Source organism: Melanostigma gelatinosum (genome assembly GCF_949748355.1).
Source record: "Melanostigma gelatinosum genome assembly, chromosome: 9".
NCBI classification, from domain to species: domain Eukaryota; kingdom Metazoa; phylum Chordata; class Actinopteri; order Perciformes; family Zoarcidae; genus Melanostigma; species Melanostigma gelatinosum.
In genome coordinates this window covers 8,566,180-8,585,364 of record NC_136642.1, presented here as the reverse complement: position 1 = coordinate 8,585,364, position 19,185 = coordinate 8,566,180, and the positions used below count along the sequence as shown (strand labels likewise).

General features: G+C 40.4%; 4 protein-coding genes across 4 annotated transcripts; all 4 read left to right on the top strand.

The window, feature by feature from the left end:
- The first annotated feature begins 219 nt into the window (after window positions 1-219).
- On the top strand, window positions 220-1,393 carry apoc1 (apolipoprotein C-I). The gene is made up of 4 exons (XM_079274589.1): window positions 220-248; window positions 641-710; window positions 826-973; window positions 1,088-1,393. Exons 2-4 carry the CDS (start codon window positions 656-658, stop codon window positions 1,134-1,136), a joined length of 252 nt encoding a protein of 83 aa, XP_079130715.1. The 5' UTR covers window positions 220-248; window positions 641-655; the 3' UTR covers window positions 1,137-1,393.
- A 5,703-nt stretch (window positions 1,394-7,096) lies between these two features.
- Window positions 7,097-8,651, top strand: apoa2 (apolipoprotein A-II). The gene is made up of 4 exons (XM_079275046.1): window positions 7,097-7,144; window positions 7,369-7,413; window positions 7,826-8,057; window positions 8,267-8,651. The coding sequence occupies exons 2-4, from the start codon at window positions 7,371-7,373 to the stop codon at window positions 8,421-8,423; spliced, it is 432 nt and encodes a 143-aa protein (XP_079131172.1). The 5' UTR covers window positions 7,097-7,144; window positions 7,369-7,370; the 3' UTR covers window positions 8,424-8,651.
- Window positions 8,652-12,402: 3,751 nt separating this feature from the next.
- On the top strand, window positions 12,403-13,041 carry apoc2 (apolipoprotein C-II; the record flags this gene model as incomplete). The annotated part of the gene is made up of 3 exons (XM_079276139.1): window positions 12,403-12,451; window positions 12,574-12,736; window positions 12,827-13,041. The coding sequence occupies 3 exons, from the start codon at window positions 12,403-12,405 to the stop codon at window positions 12,912-12,914; spliced, it is 300 nt and encodes a 99-aa protein (XP_079132265.1). The 3' UTR covers window positions 12,915-13,041.
- A 2,155-nt stretch (window positions 13,042-15,196) lies between these two features.
- Window positions 15,197-18,978, top strand: LOC306782694 (trypsinogen-like protein 3; the record flags this gene model as incomplete). Its single annotated transcript, XM_079276138.1, has 5 exons — window positions 15,197-15,236; window positions 15,327-15,468; window positions 16,208-16,461; window positions 18,478-18,614; window positions 18,784-18,978. The coding sequence occupies 5 exons, from the start codon at window positions 15,197-15,199 to the stop codon at window positions 18,976-18,978; spliced, it is 768 nt and encodes a 255-aa protein (XP_079132264.1).
- Between the last annotated feature and the right edge of the window lie 207 nt (window positions 18,979-19,185).

Sequence of the window (19,185 nt, the reverse complement as noted above, 5' to 3'; positions counted from 1 at the left end):
ACAAAATTATGTAATTAGGCATGTAACATATTTGCTCAGTGGCTCTTGTCATAATCAACATCTTTCAATGCAATTACATCGGTGCTGGCCAAATCAAGAGGGCAGTGATACCACAAGGTCTCCACGTGGACATGTTGACTGAAGTCTGGTGTTACGTCACCCTCCTAGAACAGAGTGGGTTTATAAAGAGGAACACATTTAGACGCTCAAACACAATCTTTTTCCTCCTCCTCTGAAACGGACACCAGGTATGTTTGACATTTCATTTGCATCACTCTTGGAACTGAAAAAAATATCGTTTTCATTTTCTTAACCGCAGGACACTGACGCTGACACGTAGATACTCTACGTAGCCTATTTATCCAAACGTTTTGCTTTAACCTGGGGAGACTTATTTCGTCGTCATGGCAACACTTAATTCAACCACAAAGATTGCTGGATATTAAGCTTTTAGTTGTTAATCATTAAATTGTAAAGAAGGGACTGAACGTAAAGGGAACTGTCCGGTCGCTGTGGTGCTGACGTACGGGGCGCTACTTATAGACTTAACATTGCTTCTCTCTTTTGATGCTTGTGCCATGTAAACGTGTTTATGCGCGACACAAATAAACCGCAACCTGTCTTTTTCCTTCCTCCTCAGAAATTCACAGCAAAGATGAAACTGTACCTTGCAGTTGCCGTGCTGATGCTGGCTTTTGTCGCATACACAGGTATGTATCATGTTAATAAAAAATAAAATACTATATCTTCGCTGCTCCCTTTTTTGTTGTTCTTCTTCCACGTTGTGTAACTTTGTCCGTCTCTGTCCATCGCTCTCACCTACAGAGGCTCAGGATCAGGTGGAGGAGCATACCATCGAGCAGAGGTTCAGTAACTTTGGCGAGCAGGTGGCTGAGGTGGGCAAGAACCTGGCTGAGAAGGCCAAGACGACCTTTGAAGAGATTCAAAGCAGCAAATTCGCAACGGACTCACGGTAAACGCGCACACGGAAAATAAGTAGGCACACTTATTGCCTGCTCATATCAATGAGCATGCACACCTTTGAATCTGTGTAACACGTGTTGTATTTGTTACTTCTTCTCCTCAGGGACTGGTTCCAGAGGCAGATTGATAGTTTGAAGGCCAAATTGGCGTAAATGAACCAGTAGACACGTCTACGTCTCCGGCCTACAACCCGCCCTCTACCCCTTCAAAGGACACATTGCTATGCTGACCAGATGAAATATTTACGTTACCTCTCTGTAAAGAGATGTTTTATATGTCATTTGAAGATAATCTTTTTGAAGAAACAAAGTGGAAAAAGTGCTATTCAATTATTTTTTTTAAAATATACATCCTGTGTTTGCATCAGTATTTGTTAATGGAGGGAAGATTAGAACATCTGAATGTACTGAACAAATAAAAAAAACAGTTGTGGTGTAAGTATGGCTTCTGTTACATAAATGACTGCTATTCATTTCCCTCCAAACAGTTTTTCACTCACACAGTTCTAAAACACTGTTACATTTCACAATAAGTGATAAATACACTAATTGATGGGTTGAGATCATTTTCAAATTATCTCACTGAATTCTTTTACAAGAAAGGTCAGTTTTCTTATAAGATGATACATTTTCTTAAACTTCCTTAGAAAATGTACACTTACAGGGAAGAACACTGCAGCGGTTCCATTCTTTGCATTGTTTACATTGAACACCCATTTACCTTAATCTATAAATCCATATTTACAACATACATAACAAGCAAAACCTGATTTTACTTGGTAATTGGGGAACTAAATATAAGGCCAGCATGAAAACTGTCAGAGGTTAAATATTCTAAAAAAGGACCTTTGCTACTCAGACATAAACAGTTTCCAGACTTGCAGTCAGTCATTTAATCAAGTCTGCACAATCAGTGTGATATTAAACCGAGGTGCATCTGTATTTCATTGTCGTAAAAATCTATTCATGATCAAGTCATTTTAAAGAGATTTTTTCCTCTTGAAAAAAGTACTTAAAAGCACACCTGGAAGATATAACGGTCTTTTTGAAAAACTAACCTATGCGGAGAAGAAATGTGAAGAAATGCAAAACAAATGCGGAGGCCTTGCCTTTGCAATTTCTGTTGAGGCTGTATTTCATTGAAACATCTCGGGACATATTGGTTGAACTAGGGGTCTCTGAAAACAGCAAACCGGTACCGGTTGGCCAGAACGGCTGCAGCTGCCGTAGTTGCTATAGCAAAAACCAAAGCGTGGGGCGAGTTTGGGGAGACTATAGACTTTCGGATGGCCTCAAGGAAGTTCTCGCAAACCGTTGGAATACTCAGAAAGCGAGAACGCTTGGCTCAGTCTGTGTTCAGCAGGGGAGGAGAACTGCGGACCCTGATTGAGGATATCGTGGAGCAATATAAAGAGCACTCTGAGGGATTCCTGAACCCTAACATGTCCTTTGTGAACTAGACAGAGACTCATATCCCTCACCGAGTTTGCTGAGGTGGTCAAAAAGCTCCTTGCGGCACGTTACGGACGTTATTATTTTGTAATTTATATAATTTCCCCTCTCATTCATGTACTTTCTTATGTGAAAAGGCTCAGGCACGCACATACAAACACACACACACAAACACAAAAAAAAAAAATCAGGCGTAGAAGAGATTCACCCTGAAATAATGATGTCTCTGGACATTGTTGGGCTGGGTGGGTGACACCCCCCTTCAGAGTACCCTGGAAGTCGGGGACATTGCCTGCGGAGTGCAGACCGGGTGGTGGTGACCATTTTTATAAAGAGGGACTGGAGTAGAGTGGAGTAGAGTGTCTCTTTGCAGATGATGTGGTTCTGTCGGCTCCTTCAGAAAGCGATCTTCAGCACGCACAGGGGCCGTTTGCAGCCAAGTGTGAAGCGGTTGGGATGAGGCCATGGTTCTCTGCCGGACAATGGCGGATTTAATCCTCCAGTTTCGGAGTGGTTCACTGCCCCAAGGGAGGGAGGAGTTCAAGCATCTTGGGGTCCTGTGTGTAGTGTGAGATGGACAGTTGGTTTGGTGCAGCGACAGCAGTGATGCCGGCCTTCTACCTGAATTCTGTGGCGAAGAGGGAGCTACGCTGTAGGGCAAAGCTGTCAATTTATAAGTTCATCAATTTTCGAACCCTCACCTGCGGTCATCACCTTTGGTTAGCAACCGAATGAACGAGATTGAGGATACAAACGGCCAAAATGAGCTTCTTACGTAGGAGTGCTGGGCTCAGTCTTAGAGATAGGGTGAGGAGCTCAGACATCCGGAGGGAGCTCAGAGTAGAGTAGCTGTTCCTTCACATGGAAAGGGGCCAGCTGAGGGGGTTCCAGCATCCAATCTGGAAGCCTCCTGGATACCTCCCTTTAGAGGATTTTTGGGCATGTCCAAATGTTAACAGTCCCCAGGGTAGATCTAGAACCCACTGGAGAGATTAAACATCTCGTCTGGCCTGGGAACACCTAGGGGGCCCTGGAAAGAGCTGGAAAGCGTTGCTGGGGAGAGGGGACGTCTGGAATACCCTCCTAAGCCTTCTGCCCTACAGCCCAGCGCAATAGAAGTGGATAGTAAATGGATGGATCTTGGGACACATTCATAAAAAAGATTTAAAACTAAAAACACAATCATTCCCGAACATCAAAAAATGAAGCTTACCTTGATGAGTTCATTAAACAACCAACCACTGACTGATCACAATTTAATGGATTTACCATATTAGTACCATATTACACTAGGGTCGCTATCATATTAATCAGCACTAAAGCTGATCACGTAACAAAACAACAGCCTGCAGCATCTGGTGGATAATAGTTTATTTGTGTTAATAGTTGGTACCAAAGGGCAAGTTCCAACATGGCTGCTTTTCTGGCATTTCACAACTCCTGGGCTAAAGTCAGTGTTTATGCTGGGTTAATAATCCACCAGTTGTCCCAGTTCATTGAAATCTGTTGCTGTTAAGAGAACAGATTGGCAGAGGCAGAGGCAGCTTGTGTGCAGAGGTCACAGATTATGAATGTATTGCATCAGTTGTGTGGGCTGAAATTTGATTTAAATCACTTTCACTTCAATTAGTTTGTCATTTAGTACATCTTTTCGAGCTATTTAACTAATTAGAGAGTGCATTGTACATGTTAAAAGAAGCTTGTGCTTCAATTGTTGGATTTGGTGGAAAATCGACTTCCTGATGCTAAACTAAAAGCAACTTGACACTAAAATCAAATATGTTAAGTATTGTCTCGTTTACAACCTCCCTGACAGCAAAGAAGGGGTACTATCATGTTCAAATGTATACAGTATATGCACACGTACTTTATACACAATATTTTGACCCTTAACACAATTGTCTGTATTCTGTATTCATATTTTGTATTTGTATTTATTAAATGTACATGTTTTATAAAAAATAGAACTTTTCTGATGCATACTGGCAGGCTGCAGTCATGTCAGGGACACACACACACACACACACACACACACACATTTTAAACACACTACTATAGGACGGTGCAGATGTGTAAAACCAAACACACTGTTGAAAAACAAGGAAATATCTCGATCCCATCTGTTTAGACAGCTGTGAGATCGGGTTAGTGAGTCATTATAAACTCTAATCTCAACACAAGTGTTGCATTATTCCCATTCAGAACATGCAGCAAGACTGAAGCCTAAGAACATTAATACATTGATTTTGTGGTGGACTCTGCCCAGAGAAATGTTCGCTTGGCCGAAAATGTTTGAACCCCCCCCCCCCCCCCCCCCCCCTTGTCCGGCACTCTTCTCATAGTTAAAACTCATAGTTCTACGTCCAGAAAAGAGACTTTGACTGGCCTGGATACATATCAGCCACCGCCAAATGGTTTGAGATACCTGATCCGAAGGGCACTCGGACAGTGAACTCAGCTAATGTTGATCTTGAAAAGATATCGAGGGTTCAAGATCTGCAGGTCAACCATTCAAATTGTGATTCAGATAACATTTAACAAGGAAATGAAAAACTAATCCCCAAACCTTGTGTAGAATGTTTTCTTAGTATTTGTTAGAATGTCACAACAGTCTAAGAGACAATAAGGGAGACAGAAGAACCCCACTTTGTGTTGTTTGTAACCGTTTAGTCAAAGACATGTTGTTTTGCTGCCTCTCAGAAAAACCACATGATGCATAGTCATCCGATCCGGACCAATGTTCACTCTGTTGCGGTCACCAAATACAAATAAAATGGCTCAATAACACTTGTTTGATTCAGCTTCTGTTGACAAGAGCTGGAGGAAAAGGTAAAAATGATCCTTTGATCCTTTGCATTTGTGGTGATTGTCAATGAACAAATCGTGCTTTGAAATCAGGGGTTTCATTTGATATTGTGATGATTTTATTATTGAAAAGGGACTTAGTTGAAAAAAAAAATTCTCGAACATAATGTGCTATTTTACCATGATGAAACTATATGACAAATAAACTGGTGATCGTTGTGTTTCTCATGGCAGATGCATATGAAAGAGCTGGTTTTCGGACTCGTCTTACTATTGCAAGGTATGGCTTTAAAAGTAATTATTCTACATCCTCAGTCTCAGTTCTGTCCTTTCCGAGCTTGTTGCGTCTTTGCTATTCCTGACTGACAAACATCCTCCTCTGCAGCATGTGGCCCACTGTTGGCCCAGACCCCGGCCCCAATACAACCCGACTCTCCAGGATACCTGCAGAGGCTAGCGGAGAAAACCAGGTATCACTATCAGCATCATCGATGTGTTTGTGTGTCCATGTTATTCATTACTAATTTGTGAACTTGTGCATCTCATAGGGAATTCAAAGCTAAAGTCCAAGATATGGGGAGACCAGTGCTGAGCGTTATTGGTGATTACTATGCAGACCTCATCCAACCAGTGACTGACGGCTACGCTGAATGGGCCTCTAACCTCAAAAGCTCTGTGTGGGAGAAGATCCAGATAACTATCGACAATTACAGGCCGCTGTAGGCAATAGTATTACTGCTCTACCCCCTCACAGCTGAAGGAAAGCTGACAAATAAATGAATGTTCTTACCACATGGCATATCTGCAATTATTACCATTCAATGCTGAAGTGATGATGTCTTCATGTTTCATCGGGCTTTGCCGGTTATGTCAAATAAAGAAAGAATCGATATTATCGGTTGCTGTATGGGTCCAGCATGTCCTGCGAGGGAGGCAAAGAGAGAGAGGGAATGTTTAATGGCAGCAATGAATACAAGTATGTGATCAGAAGGTAAATTAATCAACATACATGATATGATTTGATGTGTAATATGACAAGAATCTATCTACAGTGACTTAGTATAAACGTGCACTTTACTGAATGGGATACTGAATGCGTTACATTCAGTTTAGCTATTGAACAAATACATTCTTTCTATTTTTAGAGGCTGCAGAAGTGTAGAAGTGGTGCTCTCTCCCAACATCTAGACGTATAGGACAGATGGAAAAAAGTAACAATCGAAAATCACAGAAGAGAAAGGAAAACGTTTAAATCATTGCAAAAAGAAAAGAAAAGGTGTTTTATAACCCTGCAAGGATTCTGTCTCAGGTTATGAGGGTGAGAGGTGAAAGCAGAAATCCCAGCATGCATTGCTGGCTCTGGGTAAAGTACAGTGTGTCTAGATATGTCTTGGTTGGTTGACCTGCTAACCATTTGACTCTGATCTATCTCTGAGCAGACATAATAAAATGATTCTGATTTGCTATAAATGTTTATCAGCATGAGTTAATATACTCAAAATATATTTTAATACAGCAGGTAACAACACATGAGCTGCTTTAAAAGTTAGTTTTTCACTGCATGCACTATAGGACTTTTTGCAAACTTATGCACAGTACTATCAGCATATGCCATATGAATACAGATAAACTGCCATTTCAGCAACATTACATAAGTCTTATTTCAACATGCAATATATTTAAAGGGAATATCGTGTTCCCTGGACTTTGTTTAGGTGAACATGCATGCGTGCGAGTGTGCATGTGCACGCACGTGTGTGTAGGTGTGTGCATGCTCATCAGATGACGTTTGTTTGCAGTCCCCCCCTATATCATCCTGTCCAGATGTGAGCTCCCAGTTACAGACAACTCACTTTCAGAGCAGACTGTCACTTCTTGGATCCCTACATCCAACTCAACAGCAGGTAATCACTCTTCTTACTGCAGCAGCGTTCGCTGCTTCTTTTCTGAAGCGCCTTTTGAATAGATTTCACGAAAACAAGCGATTTGATTTTTGCATTCAGTGTTTGCAGTTTCATCTTCTTGTTTGTCGTTGTGGGTTAAAATGTCAAAAACTGGAACAGAATATTGAATCACCCAACAGAGAATTCAAATGGATGTTGTTTTTCTTCTTTTCTTTTTGTTGCAGACATGAATACAAAATACGCCTTGGCACTGATCCTCACTCTGCAGGGTAAGGCAACATACCAATGCATTCTGAACAATTGCAGTTTATGGATTTGATTTTTAACTGAAGCTTTATACGTGAGAAAATATACAAAACACAGAGCCATTTGAAGCAACTTATTTTAAATGCAAATGCTGTTATTTTTCTTCAATCCCTTTTTATGATAATGATCAAATCGAACATGTTTTTAATGCATTTGTTGCAATAATGTCATGGAAACTGTTGCATGGCTGGCTGGTGTATTATAAAGATATGCAAAGTAGGTTTTCTTTGGTTCTTTGACTATTCTCCCAAAGTAATAATTCACATCAATAGTTTTTTCAAATGAACATCTCTTGATGCTCTTTGACTGATTCCCATCTGTATTTTAGTTGTTGTTTTTTTACAACACTATCTTACCTTTCTGATTTCATTCCAGTCTCCATGAGCCTGTGTCAGGTTCCCCCACCAGCGGCGGATCTAGTTGAGAAGTATGATGCATTGAAGTCTGTGTTCTACAAGAGGCTGCTGAATGCTTTCGGCAAGCTGCAGGCCGCTGTCGCTCCTCTGGTAGAGGGGGCCGGTACCAGTGAGCGTGGACAGGCTGCCAAAGAGTACGTTACCGGGCTGCACGCCAAGCCTGAGTTCCAAGCCGTCGTCAAGATTGCCACGTGAGTGTTCACCGAGGAACTATCCTTGCTGCAAATGTCCTGTAATATTGACCCTGAAACCAACACATCAACGACACATTTTCTGTGAAATCACAATTTCTGTTGAGAATACACTTTCACATAAAATGTATGTTTTTTTTCTAGGCAATGGATGAATCTTTTTATTATGGAGATTTCTTGAAATAATCTGTCTTCCCCGATTTGTGCAGTGGTCTGGGCCAGGAGGCGGGTCCCTTGGTGGACAAGGCCCGTACATCATTGCTGGGTCTGTACGGACACTACGTCCGCCCACACGTCGGCACATCCCTGAGCAACACCATCAACACCATCAAGGTCCACCTGGACAAATACCTGCCCGCAGAGTAAAGAAGACCAACTGGAGCAACCTGTCAGTAGCCTGTAATAGATAGATCATAGAAACTACACCAGTTTAGGCCGAGAAGAGCGATGCACAATGCAAACACAATCCTTTGCCTTTTCAAATAATAATTTGTGGCAAATTATGCAGAGTTAAAAGCAAAGCGAACACCAGCTATGCAACTTGTGCATGTACAGTGTGATGTGTTTGATACACTAACCAAAGTCTCTGTGTGATTGTGAATGTATTTGTGTGATTGTGTTCATTAAAATGAACGGAAACTACATGAAATGTGCTTCTTCATCAAGACATTGAAGGTTTACTTCCACAGTTGGTATCATAAAGCTTCATTTTGTGGCATAAGTCATCCTATCAATACTATTGTATGAGCGAACAAAGGTTCAGGCTCCACCAAACACTGTTTTCATCATAGCTCAATCTTATCTCAATCAAAGTTATTTAAAAAAAGAAAAAAAAGCATCTTCATTTGTTACCATATACATGAAGATCTTCCATTCAAACAGTATGAGGCGTTTCTTTAACATCAGCTGCAATTCTGATCAAGAAAGTGTTTCACCAGTAAACACAGAAAGATCAAATTGTATTTTTTTAAAGTATATATTTAGAACCAGAGCTCTTAGTTTGGGCCCAATAAGTTAAATGGTGAATGCCAGTAACCTGTTTATTCCTATGCTGCATTTATTAATGTGCTTCAATCATCAAAGTGCAAAACCACAGGGATTATTCCTCCAAGAGCCATATTTACTTGGAATGAAGGAGTTGAAGACATCTTCTCAGTTTTGTTACAGTGATCAATGAATCACAACTCAATGAAGCATTTATTTTATTTAGTGTTAATTAGACGTTACCAGCTGGCCAAGCCTGAGGTCACTTAGAATGATGGCATGCAGTGTGAGAGCAGCAGGATGTGCTATTCTTAATTTCTGCCTCATTTCAGACATTCTGATGATTATAACTTTCTAAGCATTTCGATTAATGATAAAACACATCCCTACTGTGTAATTACAGAGTTCTAGACGTGACACAACAAAACTGAGATATACATCTGTGCCTTTGTCATCGTAAGCACCGACAGCTCAATTATGCAGTTTAATGTGGTCTCTAGCAGACATCACAGCACTGAATCAGCTGGATTCAATGAAAAGCGCAAGCTGTCTGATAGTTTAAATCCCACAGCTGTGCTTAAACTGACCCCGGGTCACAAGCAACATGACACGAGAGGCTGGATCGTGTTTACTTAAGACTCGATCAACATGTAGCCATTACAGAGAAAATGACTTCTAAAACCCGAAAACCTGAGATTAGAACTGCGACTTCACCAACGAGAAAAGTTTTCATGGGGAAAAAAATGTGCTTTAGTTTTTATAAATTAACAAGATACCTCAACCATGCGAAAATCTCTCACCTATGGAATGCCATTTAAGTAATTTGAATAAGTAAATAGGTAATTAAATATGCCTATGATATTTTTTTTAATAATTCCTGACGTAAACAAAATGAAGCAATTAACATGATTAAAATGTAATATAAGTATATACATGAGCCAATAAAGTTCAATGAATAAATAAATAGCTTGGCTCAAAAGTAATTGGACAATTGTCTGATAAACGGTTTCATGGCCAGGTGTGGCCTGTTCTGTCACTATTTCATGACAAATGATGCCGATAATAGGATTCAAAATGTTAAATTAGCATTTGGTAGCTGGTCCATGGAACTCCCAGCATGCGGACTGAAAAAGGTGTCAATGCAAGTGAAGGAGGCCATTATTAGGTTGAAAAAACTTAACAAACGTTTAGACAGCAGAAACATTAGGATTGACCAAATCAACAATTTAGTACATTCTTAAAAAGAAGGAATTCACTGGCAAGCTAACCAACACCAAAAGGCCCAGAAGACCACAGAAGACATCTAAAGTGGATGATCTCCTTGGTGAATAGAAACTCCTGAAGTCTGGAACACTCTGGAGGATGTAGGTGTGCTATTGTTAAAGTCTACAATTAAGAGATTATGACCTAAAATATAATGTGAACACAACCCAAGAGCTTCTCAAGGCAAAGAAATGGAATATTCTTCAATTGGCGAAGTAAGTCACCTGATCTAAACCCAAGTGAGCAGGCTTTTCACTTTCTGAAGATAAAACTGACGGCAGAAAGACCCACAAACAAGCAGCAGCTGAAGGAGGCTGCAGTAAAAGGCCTCGCAAAGCATCTCCAGGGGAAAAAACTCAACGTTTCTGGTGATGTCTATGGGTGCCAGACTTCAGGCAGTCATTGACTGCAAAGGATTTTCCTCAAAGTATTACAAATAATGATGATATTCACACTTATGTTAGTTTGTCCAATTACTTTTGAGCATCTGAAAATGTGGGGAACTGTGTAAAAATGGCTGTAATTCCTAAACGGTCATTGTGATATTTTAGTTTTATCCATTGAATTAAAGCTGAACGGCTACACTTCAACCACATATCGACTGCTTCATTTCAAATCACTGGAGTCGTGTAAAGAGGCAAAATTTGAAAACTTGTGTCACAGTCCAAATACTTATGGCCCCTATTGCATTCCATAGGTGCAGTTTGTCACAAGATCTTAAAGGATCTCAGTAATTCCGAAAAAAAGAGGAGATTCAGAATTTTTCTAAGAATTCTGAGATAATGAGTAAATGTTTTTTTCCCCTAATGAATGCATTCCGCCTCTGTACAAATGTTCTGCCATGGCAAACAAAAAAGCTTTTGACCTGGAGTCCAAATATTTACCAACCTCAAGGCTGAAAACAGTCAAAGATAAAGACAAACAAATTGACTAAAAACTGCATTCATTCAAAAAAACATCAAAGTCATTTAAAATGAATTAAAAAACATTAAGTATTATTACTGTATAAAAATAAATAACAATTGTATGAGCACACCACGAACAACAGAAATTTCACGAAACCAAAAGGTCTGCACTTTGTACTCCTGTTCAAATTGTGTAAAAAAAAAAGAAAACTTTTTTTCCGCCTATTTGCCAACAAATCTTGTGCTAAAACAATTGTTTCTCCATTTCTGATCAGCCCACTGATGATTGAAAAACAAGTGGAAGAGAGAACATAAAAATAACCTTTCATACAAAAAGAGCTGCAAGGTGTCTTCTAACTGTTGCCAAATAAATATTGACCTAATATGACCGAAAGATTTCATAATCCGAATTAGCCGGATGACGTGTTCAACACACTCTAGACTCAGTGCCATCTTACTCGGACTTAGGACTATTGTAATGTCACATGTCACCAACATTGGGCAAGTAACAAGTGCCTCCTCGTGGACGTTGTGGTCAGGGCAATGTGTAAGAGTGAACTGCTAACATAATCAATGGAAAACAATTGATCTGGGTGTATTCAAAGGTAGCGTGCAGACACAGAGTTAATGATAAATGTACCAACATGATGCCCCCCGTCAGCCCCTTCCATTACAATATCCAATCAGTGGCTTTTGATGATGTTTAAAGCCCCTTTATTTTCAGATTCTTGTCTTTACATAGATAGCCATGACGTCTGTTTTATCAAGACGGAATGTCACTTACACTCACACAAACACACACCGGGCAACAGTGTGCAGGTTTATCTTGCACAGAGTGCACTTTGGCCCTGGGAGCGACATGTCAACACATGCTCGCTCCTATATAAACAGGTTGGGCCATTGGTGCCTCTTACTCTGTTTTCTGAAGAGTAATACAGTGAGTACCGCCACTTTTACTTCAGTCTTAGAAAAGCATGACTTTTATGCTAGATATGACATTTCAGGGGAAATTATTTTTTAACGACATAATAATTCTAAAGCAGAAATATGTTTTTGATTTAAGGTTAGAAGAGTAAAAAAGACAGTTAATATCAACAGAAATCTAAATGTATGACAATGTCTCACCCTAGTGGATGAAGTGAGGTAAGCTTTTAAACTTTCTATTCTCTGTCCTCATAGATACGAGTGACAGCATGAATAAGCTGCTGGGCATTACTGTGCTGGTTGCACTCCTCGCTGTCAGTAAGTGCATTCTCAGAACATGAAATTGAATTCCGAATAGGACAAATCAGTGATGAATTATATGTGTTGCTTTACTGACAAAACGTGGTACCGTTTTGACGCCGCTGACCTGTTTTGTGCAGGCACTGAATGCTTCCGTATGCCGAGGCAGGCTGTGGAGGAGCAGGAGCAGGGCACCCTGACCAAGATCACAGACGGCATCAGGTCCTACTATGACAGTGCCGTCAACACGGCCAGTGGATACCTGCAGAACATCAAGGACATGAAGCTGGAGGAGAAGGCAAAGTAAGAGATTTGAAACACAGATTCATTGATGCAGTTATAAAAAGTGTGGATTCATGAATAAACCCTTCTCTTCCTGTGTGTCTCCCACAGGACCCTTTACACTGATACTTCCATCGTCTTGAGCACCTACGCTGCCATTGCACAAGACCAGCTGTATTACACCTTTTACCACAAATAAAAAAAAAAGTGAACTCCAATTACCTCATCTACCTTGTCTGACAGCGTGAAAACGTTCAAGCTCCACACGATAAGGCCCATTTTTGACATTGTGAACTTGCTCGTATCTCACCTCACCCAAGCCTTAGATTAACAAAGGTGGACCTCTTGCTCTTTGTGGCTCTTACTTGGGCCACATGCACTGGTGGTATAAATAAAGATAACCAACTAACAGGGACTGTGATCTTTTGAAAAAAACAACAGCTTTCACAGAGGAACAAGTTGGTGGCAAAGGAGCTCACACCACCGTGTCAAGTACCAACACATGTCTCCCTGGGTCTCAGAGCTTAGAAACAACCAGCCATCAAAATAATACAAATAATTGAATGATCTATCGCCACCTACTGGTGTTTTCAGTCATCCCTCATCTGGATACATTGAAATATTTGTGTCATATCTTGAAATAAAATATTTATACAAAAAAAACTTGTGTCTGTGGTGGGTGAATTGAGTTTACAGTTTAATATAGTAAATTGTGCATCTTTCTCCTGTCGAGCTGTGTAAGACCTGCATTTCCTTTTATCTGACTGATGCAAAGGATCACATGTTTATGTCTGTATGAATCTGCAGCGAGTCGCCATGCTTTTATCAGCGGCGGCAGCATCAGAACATGAGGCTTCTGTTGCAATTAATAATGGATGAAAAGAAACAACATGCAATGTGTGAGCGCAGAGAAACCGACAGAGATGAATAAACAACATCTGTTGAGGATTCTGACAAGTAGTGATGCAAGGATGTTACGGGTTTTAATTAGTTCATAAATCTACAACATGTGGCCTCTTCTTAAGCTACAACCAAAACAAACAAGAGAGATATGTTTGCTTTCAAGCATCATCTTGTATAGTTGTTACAAAATATGTATGCGGTGGCCAACAGATGCAGGACAAATTACACAAACACTGCGGCTATACAACGCTGATTATACACATAGATAATTAAGGTATAGTGCCACATGCAAATCCTTGTCTTTGCAGCCCTGTTGGTATTTGTTTCAGGACGTGGATCAATTTGAGATCACAATGTGTGTCAAATGTTTTCTCTCAGCTGCCGGCTGTGATCAGATTTGGCTTTGACACTAATATGATTTCATCCGTGGGATTCTGCAGCTGCTGCAAAGCAAAGAAAAAAACAATTCTCTACATCGCACAGCGAGAGAAGAAGACCGCTCTGGCAATCAAAACTTACGGTGTGTCCTTGAAACGTGGTTTGATTATTTGGATTCCCATCTCAGACTGGCTTTGGGTGCGTTTCCGTCTTTAATTAGAGCTGTTCAATTTGAATGTTTTTATAGCTGTCACACTTTAAAAGGATGGTACTTTAAAGTGACTCTATACATCCAGTGGTGCTGGGAAGGAATGAGTAGGAGTCATCATTTGCTCTGTTGCACATCTGGACCTTTTGAGTGAGTGTAGACATAATAATGTATGTGTGAGTGGGCTGATATTAACAATCACTTTACTAAAAATGGAACAAATTGTTTTTTTGCCTGAGTACCACAAGTTGAACTGCAATCAATAAAAAAAAAGCTGAGCTCATGACATTTTAACCAGCTTTGCATTGTGCCTTAGTAATAAGTCAAAAAGACATTATTTATCAATGGAAATATTCTTAAATTCATTTTTAGCGACTCAAAGGGGACGAGAATACTATTAGCAAATATCTTGGTTTCCCAAAAGGGCAATATGAGTTGTGCAATCTGTGATGTTTTAAGACAATCCTCTTAAAATTGCACCATGGTAAACTATTAACTTTCTAAACCGCAGTGGGCATAATGTCGCCACCCCTATCTCCTTTATTAGTACTTGTTGAGCTGCTACAAAAGCTTTGTTCATTTATCTATGACACCATTCTTTATTTTAGATTGCACTTAGCACAAACTATTCAAAAATGGCTTTAATATATCAAAGCTAAAAGTATCTGTGCACAGCAGAATGTTTGCACTGTAACTGGAATTTATTACGTCTGAACATTATCTTTCATATGCCATGCACAAGGCTCTTTCTTGTTCCTGGAAAATAAGGTGCATCACTCTCACGGGACATACTGTTTGGCGGAGGTGTTGGAAAATGTCCCTGATAAGGTTATCGCAAAGCTTGGACTGGAAATGATGCTGGATAGTAATAAAGCAGTCTGTTCCTCCCACTTCCCTCAAAAAACCTTGCAGATATAAAGACTCCAGACTGTTCAAACATCACACACTCTCAGAGCTACAGAGACACATTTCAAAAACAACAGCGATACAACATGAATCTTCTCCTGCTGGTGGTTGCTTTGGGGCTCACAGGTAGATATGTACCATGTTGTGTCTAAAATAAAGCAAATTGATGTCAGAATAGTCATTTAGTTTCTCTTCCATCTTGTCGCTGTGTTACAGGAGCGTCTCCCCTGCAGGACTACAAGGTGTGCCAGCCTCACTCCAGACCCTGGCAGGTCTACCTGCGTGGTGGAGGAGCGTCCTGCAGTGGAGCTCTCATTGACAAATCGTGGATCGTGACCTCCTTTGACTGTGCACCCACGTAGGTACTCGTGGTTGTTAGTGCCAAATTAAAACTTACTGTGATGATGACACCAGCTGTCAGACGTTTTTATGACTCTTCTAAAATAATAAAAAAAACTTTAAAAACAACCAGTATTGGGATATATACTGTGTTTTCATCCTAATAGCAGCACTGCAATTCAATGTGCTTCCAATTTCCCCAAAGCACCAGCAGTAAAATCCTATTTGGGCTTGGTAATACCTGGCTGAGGCATTTGATATATTCTGCTTTGTTAAAATTCATCAATGTCTTACTGAAATCAAGCATTTTATAATTTACCTGTAATATAGTTGCTGACGCCTTTTCAGCACAACCATCACACGTCAGCTTCTCCAGCATCGGGCACAATTCTCCTGGAGAGATTAAAAAACAAAAGCAGCGAGTCATGAATAGGCTAGGTCGGACATTTTTGTGAGCTGTTTTTATAATTGTGCATCCCTTCACTGCTGTGCTATTGCAGCTTAATAAATCATGTCTGAAGACATCACATAATTTGTCTTGACAAGTCAATCAGCAAGGCATGTTTTGGGGTAGTCAGTGTTACAAAGACTTGATAGTGTTTTGCAGTCCCACTGCACATTTCACTCGTGTTCCTCCTTAATTAAACCACATTCATCATCCTGCTGCTCATGTCTGATTAATGTTACTGTTCCTCAGTCATGAGTCTGTTTCTGCCTGAGCGTGATACATTACAGTCTCTCTTCCACTGTCCTTGCAGACCCTACAGCACCATCGCATCTCTTGGGGAACATGACGTGACTGTGGATGAGGGCACTGAGCAGCGCATTTACGTTGCTGACGTTATCCGTCACAGTCCTTACCGCTCGCCCTTACACAGCCTGGTGATGGTCCGTCTGGCCAAACCCGCCCTCTTCACCCAGCACATCCAGCCCATCCCTCTGCCCAGCCGCTGCCCACAGCCTGGAGAGACTTGCCATGTCAGTGGCTGGGGATCCACCATCCCGAATCAATGTAAGTGGATTTAAAAGAGCTCCTGTGGCTTTGACACCTCATTAACTTGTCCCCACATCAGAGTTGAGTATAACTGAAGCAAAGCCTGTGTTCAGTAATCCAGAGATTTTTACTCCAGCTTTCTTGTAAATATCTGATAAAGCTAAAGGCCGACTGTAAAGTTTTTCCTCTAATAGTTGTTGGTGTTTCATCAAAATGCATTATGTGCATCTCTGAAGCCTGAAAAACATGTTGAATACATTTGTAAAACCTTTTTTTGCGATGTTTTCAAACCTGCTTTGAATCTGCTGATATAATTGAGATGAAAATTGAAACAGACCTCAGTGTGGACAGTTTCATATCGTAGATATATACCAATGAGAGCTGTAGACAGTAAATTCTGAGGAATATTTTGTGCATCTATCCAGCTAGTTATATCGGTTGTATCTGAAAAGAGGTGTTGAATGTTAATGCTTTTTAAGAAATGCAGTGTGCAATAAATGCAATGCCAGTCAGCTGCAAACCAACTAAACCTGGACAAAAAAATCCTAAATCTGGATGGATATATACCAGGGTATTGAGGATATTGTCATTTTATTAATAATTTGGGAGAACTGACACTTTACATCAGGGGTCTCAAACTCATTTTCACTCCGGGCCACTTCAGCATCATGGTCGCCCACAAAGGGCCGGTTGTAAATGTCACTACTCGCAACATATTGTTAAATAAATGTCTGCATTCACAGTTTAAAATAGTCTTCAATGTACTCACAATACATTTCCATGTTAAATGTACAGTAACCAGCTAAAGAGCTGCTTCTATGAATGTTTAAGTATCTCATAATTTTGACTTTCAATCTCATAATTTTGACTTTCAATCTCATAATTTTGACTTTCAATCTCATAATTTTGACTTTCAATCTCATAATTTTGACTTTCAATCTCATCATTTTGACTTTCAATCTCATCATTTTGACTTTCTATCAAGAATTATGAATTTCTATCATAGTTATGACTTTCTGTCTCATAACTTCGACTTTCTATCTCATCATTTCGACGATGGGGATATTTTTATTATCAAGTCTAATTAAAAAAAAATAATAAAAAAATAAAAAATAAAAATGTTAACTTTTTTTTTTTTTTGCTGGCGGATTCGGGGGCCACACAAAATTACTTGGGGGCCGGATTCGGCCCGCGGGCCGGGAGTTTGAGACCCCTGCTTTACATAGTCAGGGAGGAGAGATGCCGCAGTGTATTTGAGGGGCAAAAAGGTAATCTCTGTGAAGAATGAAGTCAGACACCACAATAACATCCCAAATATGCTGTCTGTGTTGTTGTGTTGAATTTGAGATGTTCTAAAGACTGATAATCCTATCCATGTATATAACTACAGAAACCTGTCTGGCTGAAGTACAATAACGCAGTGTTATGGATGTTTGCTAGCTTGCCTTGCATGTTGAAATCCTTGATGTAATCATTGGTCGTAATAAGTTCCTTTGTAGTTCTCTTTCAAATAAATGCACATGGAGTGACACCAGGGAACAAGTAGCACCACTCACTTTATAGCAGGAAGGAAACATTTATCATTAACGTAGGCTCAATCAAGAGACATAAATAAAAAATAAAAAATACGTTTACATTCTCATCATGACTTAGCAGGTGCATTCTTGCTACAAAGCGAATTCATATTCCGGTCATTGCAGCGCCAACAAGGCATGAACATTCTGTTTTAATAAAAATGGCTTTCCAATTGCCTGTCAAAATGCCCAGTCAGTGATCAGCACCAATTAAAAAGGTAGACCCTGAAAATAATATTTACACAAGGTTTAGACCTTAATGCTCCAGTGCAAGAAGTGGTAATGCATAATTCTGGGAATTAATAGACCTGAAGAGGGGAAGGAAGGAAGCCTTTGTCAATGATTGATGAGTGATGGTACAGAATACATCAAAATGATTAAATTGTACTTGTGTTTCAAATTAGCTACAAATGATTTAAAGTACTTATGAATAACCCACCTTCCTGTTCTTGGAAAACAGATGAGCCTTCTAAACTCCTGAAGTGTATATCTGTGGCTGTTGTGGATGACCAGGCGTGCATGAATACGTTCCCTGAGTACCTGTACTGGAGCCCGGGCATGGTCTGCGCTGGACAGGCAAACACAGATAACTGCATGGTGAGCGTGATCACAACACAAAGAAGCTGTGGATCACACTGCTGCATTTCGCTGCTTCCCACTGCATATTTTCCATTTCATTTTAACTCACCTGCTAACATGCATACATTTCCCATAAACCACCACCACAGAGTCTCCTATTCTGTCCCCCCTCTCTCTCTCTCTCTAGCGTGATGGTGGCAGTATGCTGGTGTGCGATGGTCAGCTGCAGGGTGTGCGGTGGTTCAGTCACGGCTGCAGCAACCCAGCTGACCCCAGCGTCTACACCAAGCTGTGCTTGTACAATGACTGGATCAGTGATGTGATGGACCGCTACGCGCCCACGCTGCCAACCGGAACCCCTCCGGTGCAGACGACACCATGAGGCCGCAGAGAGACATTTATTCACAGGTTGAATGAATTAAACACCATGAAGGGTGTAGTGTAAGATTAAACACGATGAAGCACTTTTGTGAACACTGGTCCTCATTTTAATGGGAAGGTTCAATGTTATGAAAACTAGGCTTCAACCCAACATTGAGGGGTTTCCCTTTCAGCCAATTAAGCAAGACACAGCACGATTGGTTTCTGT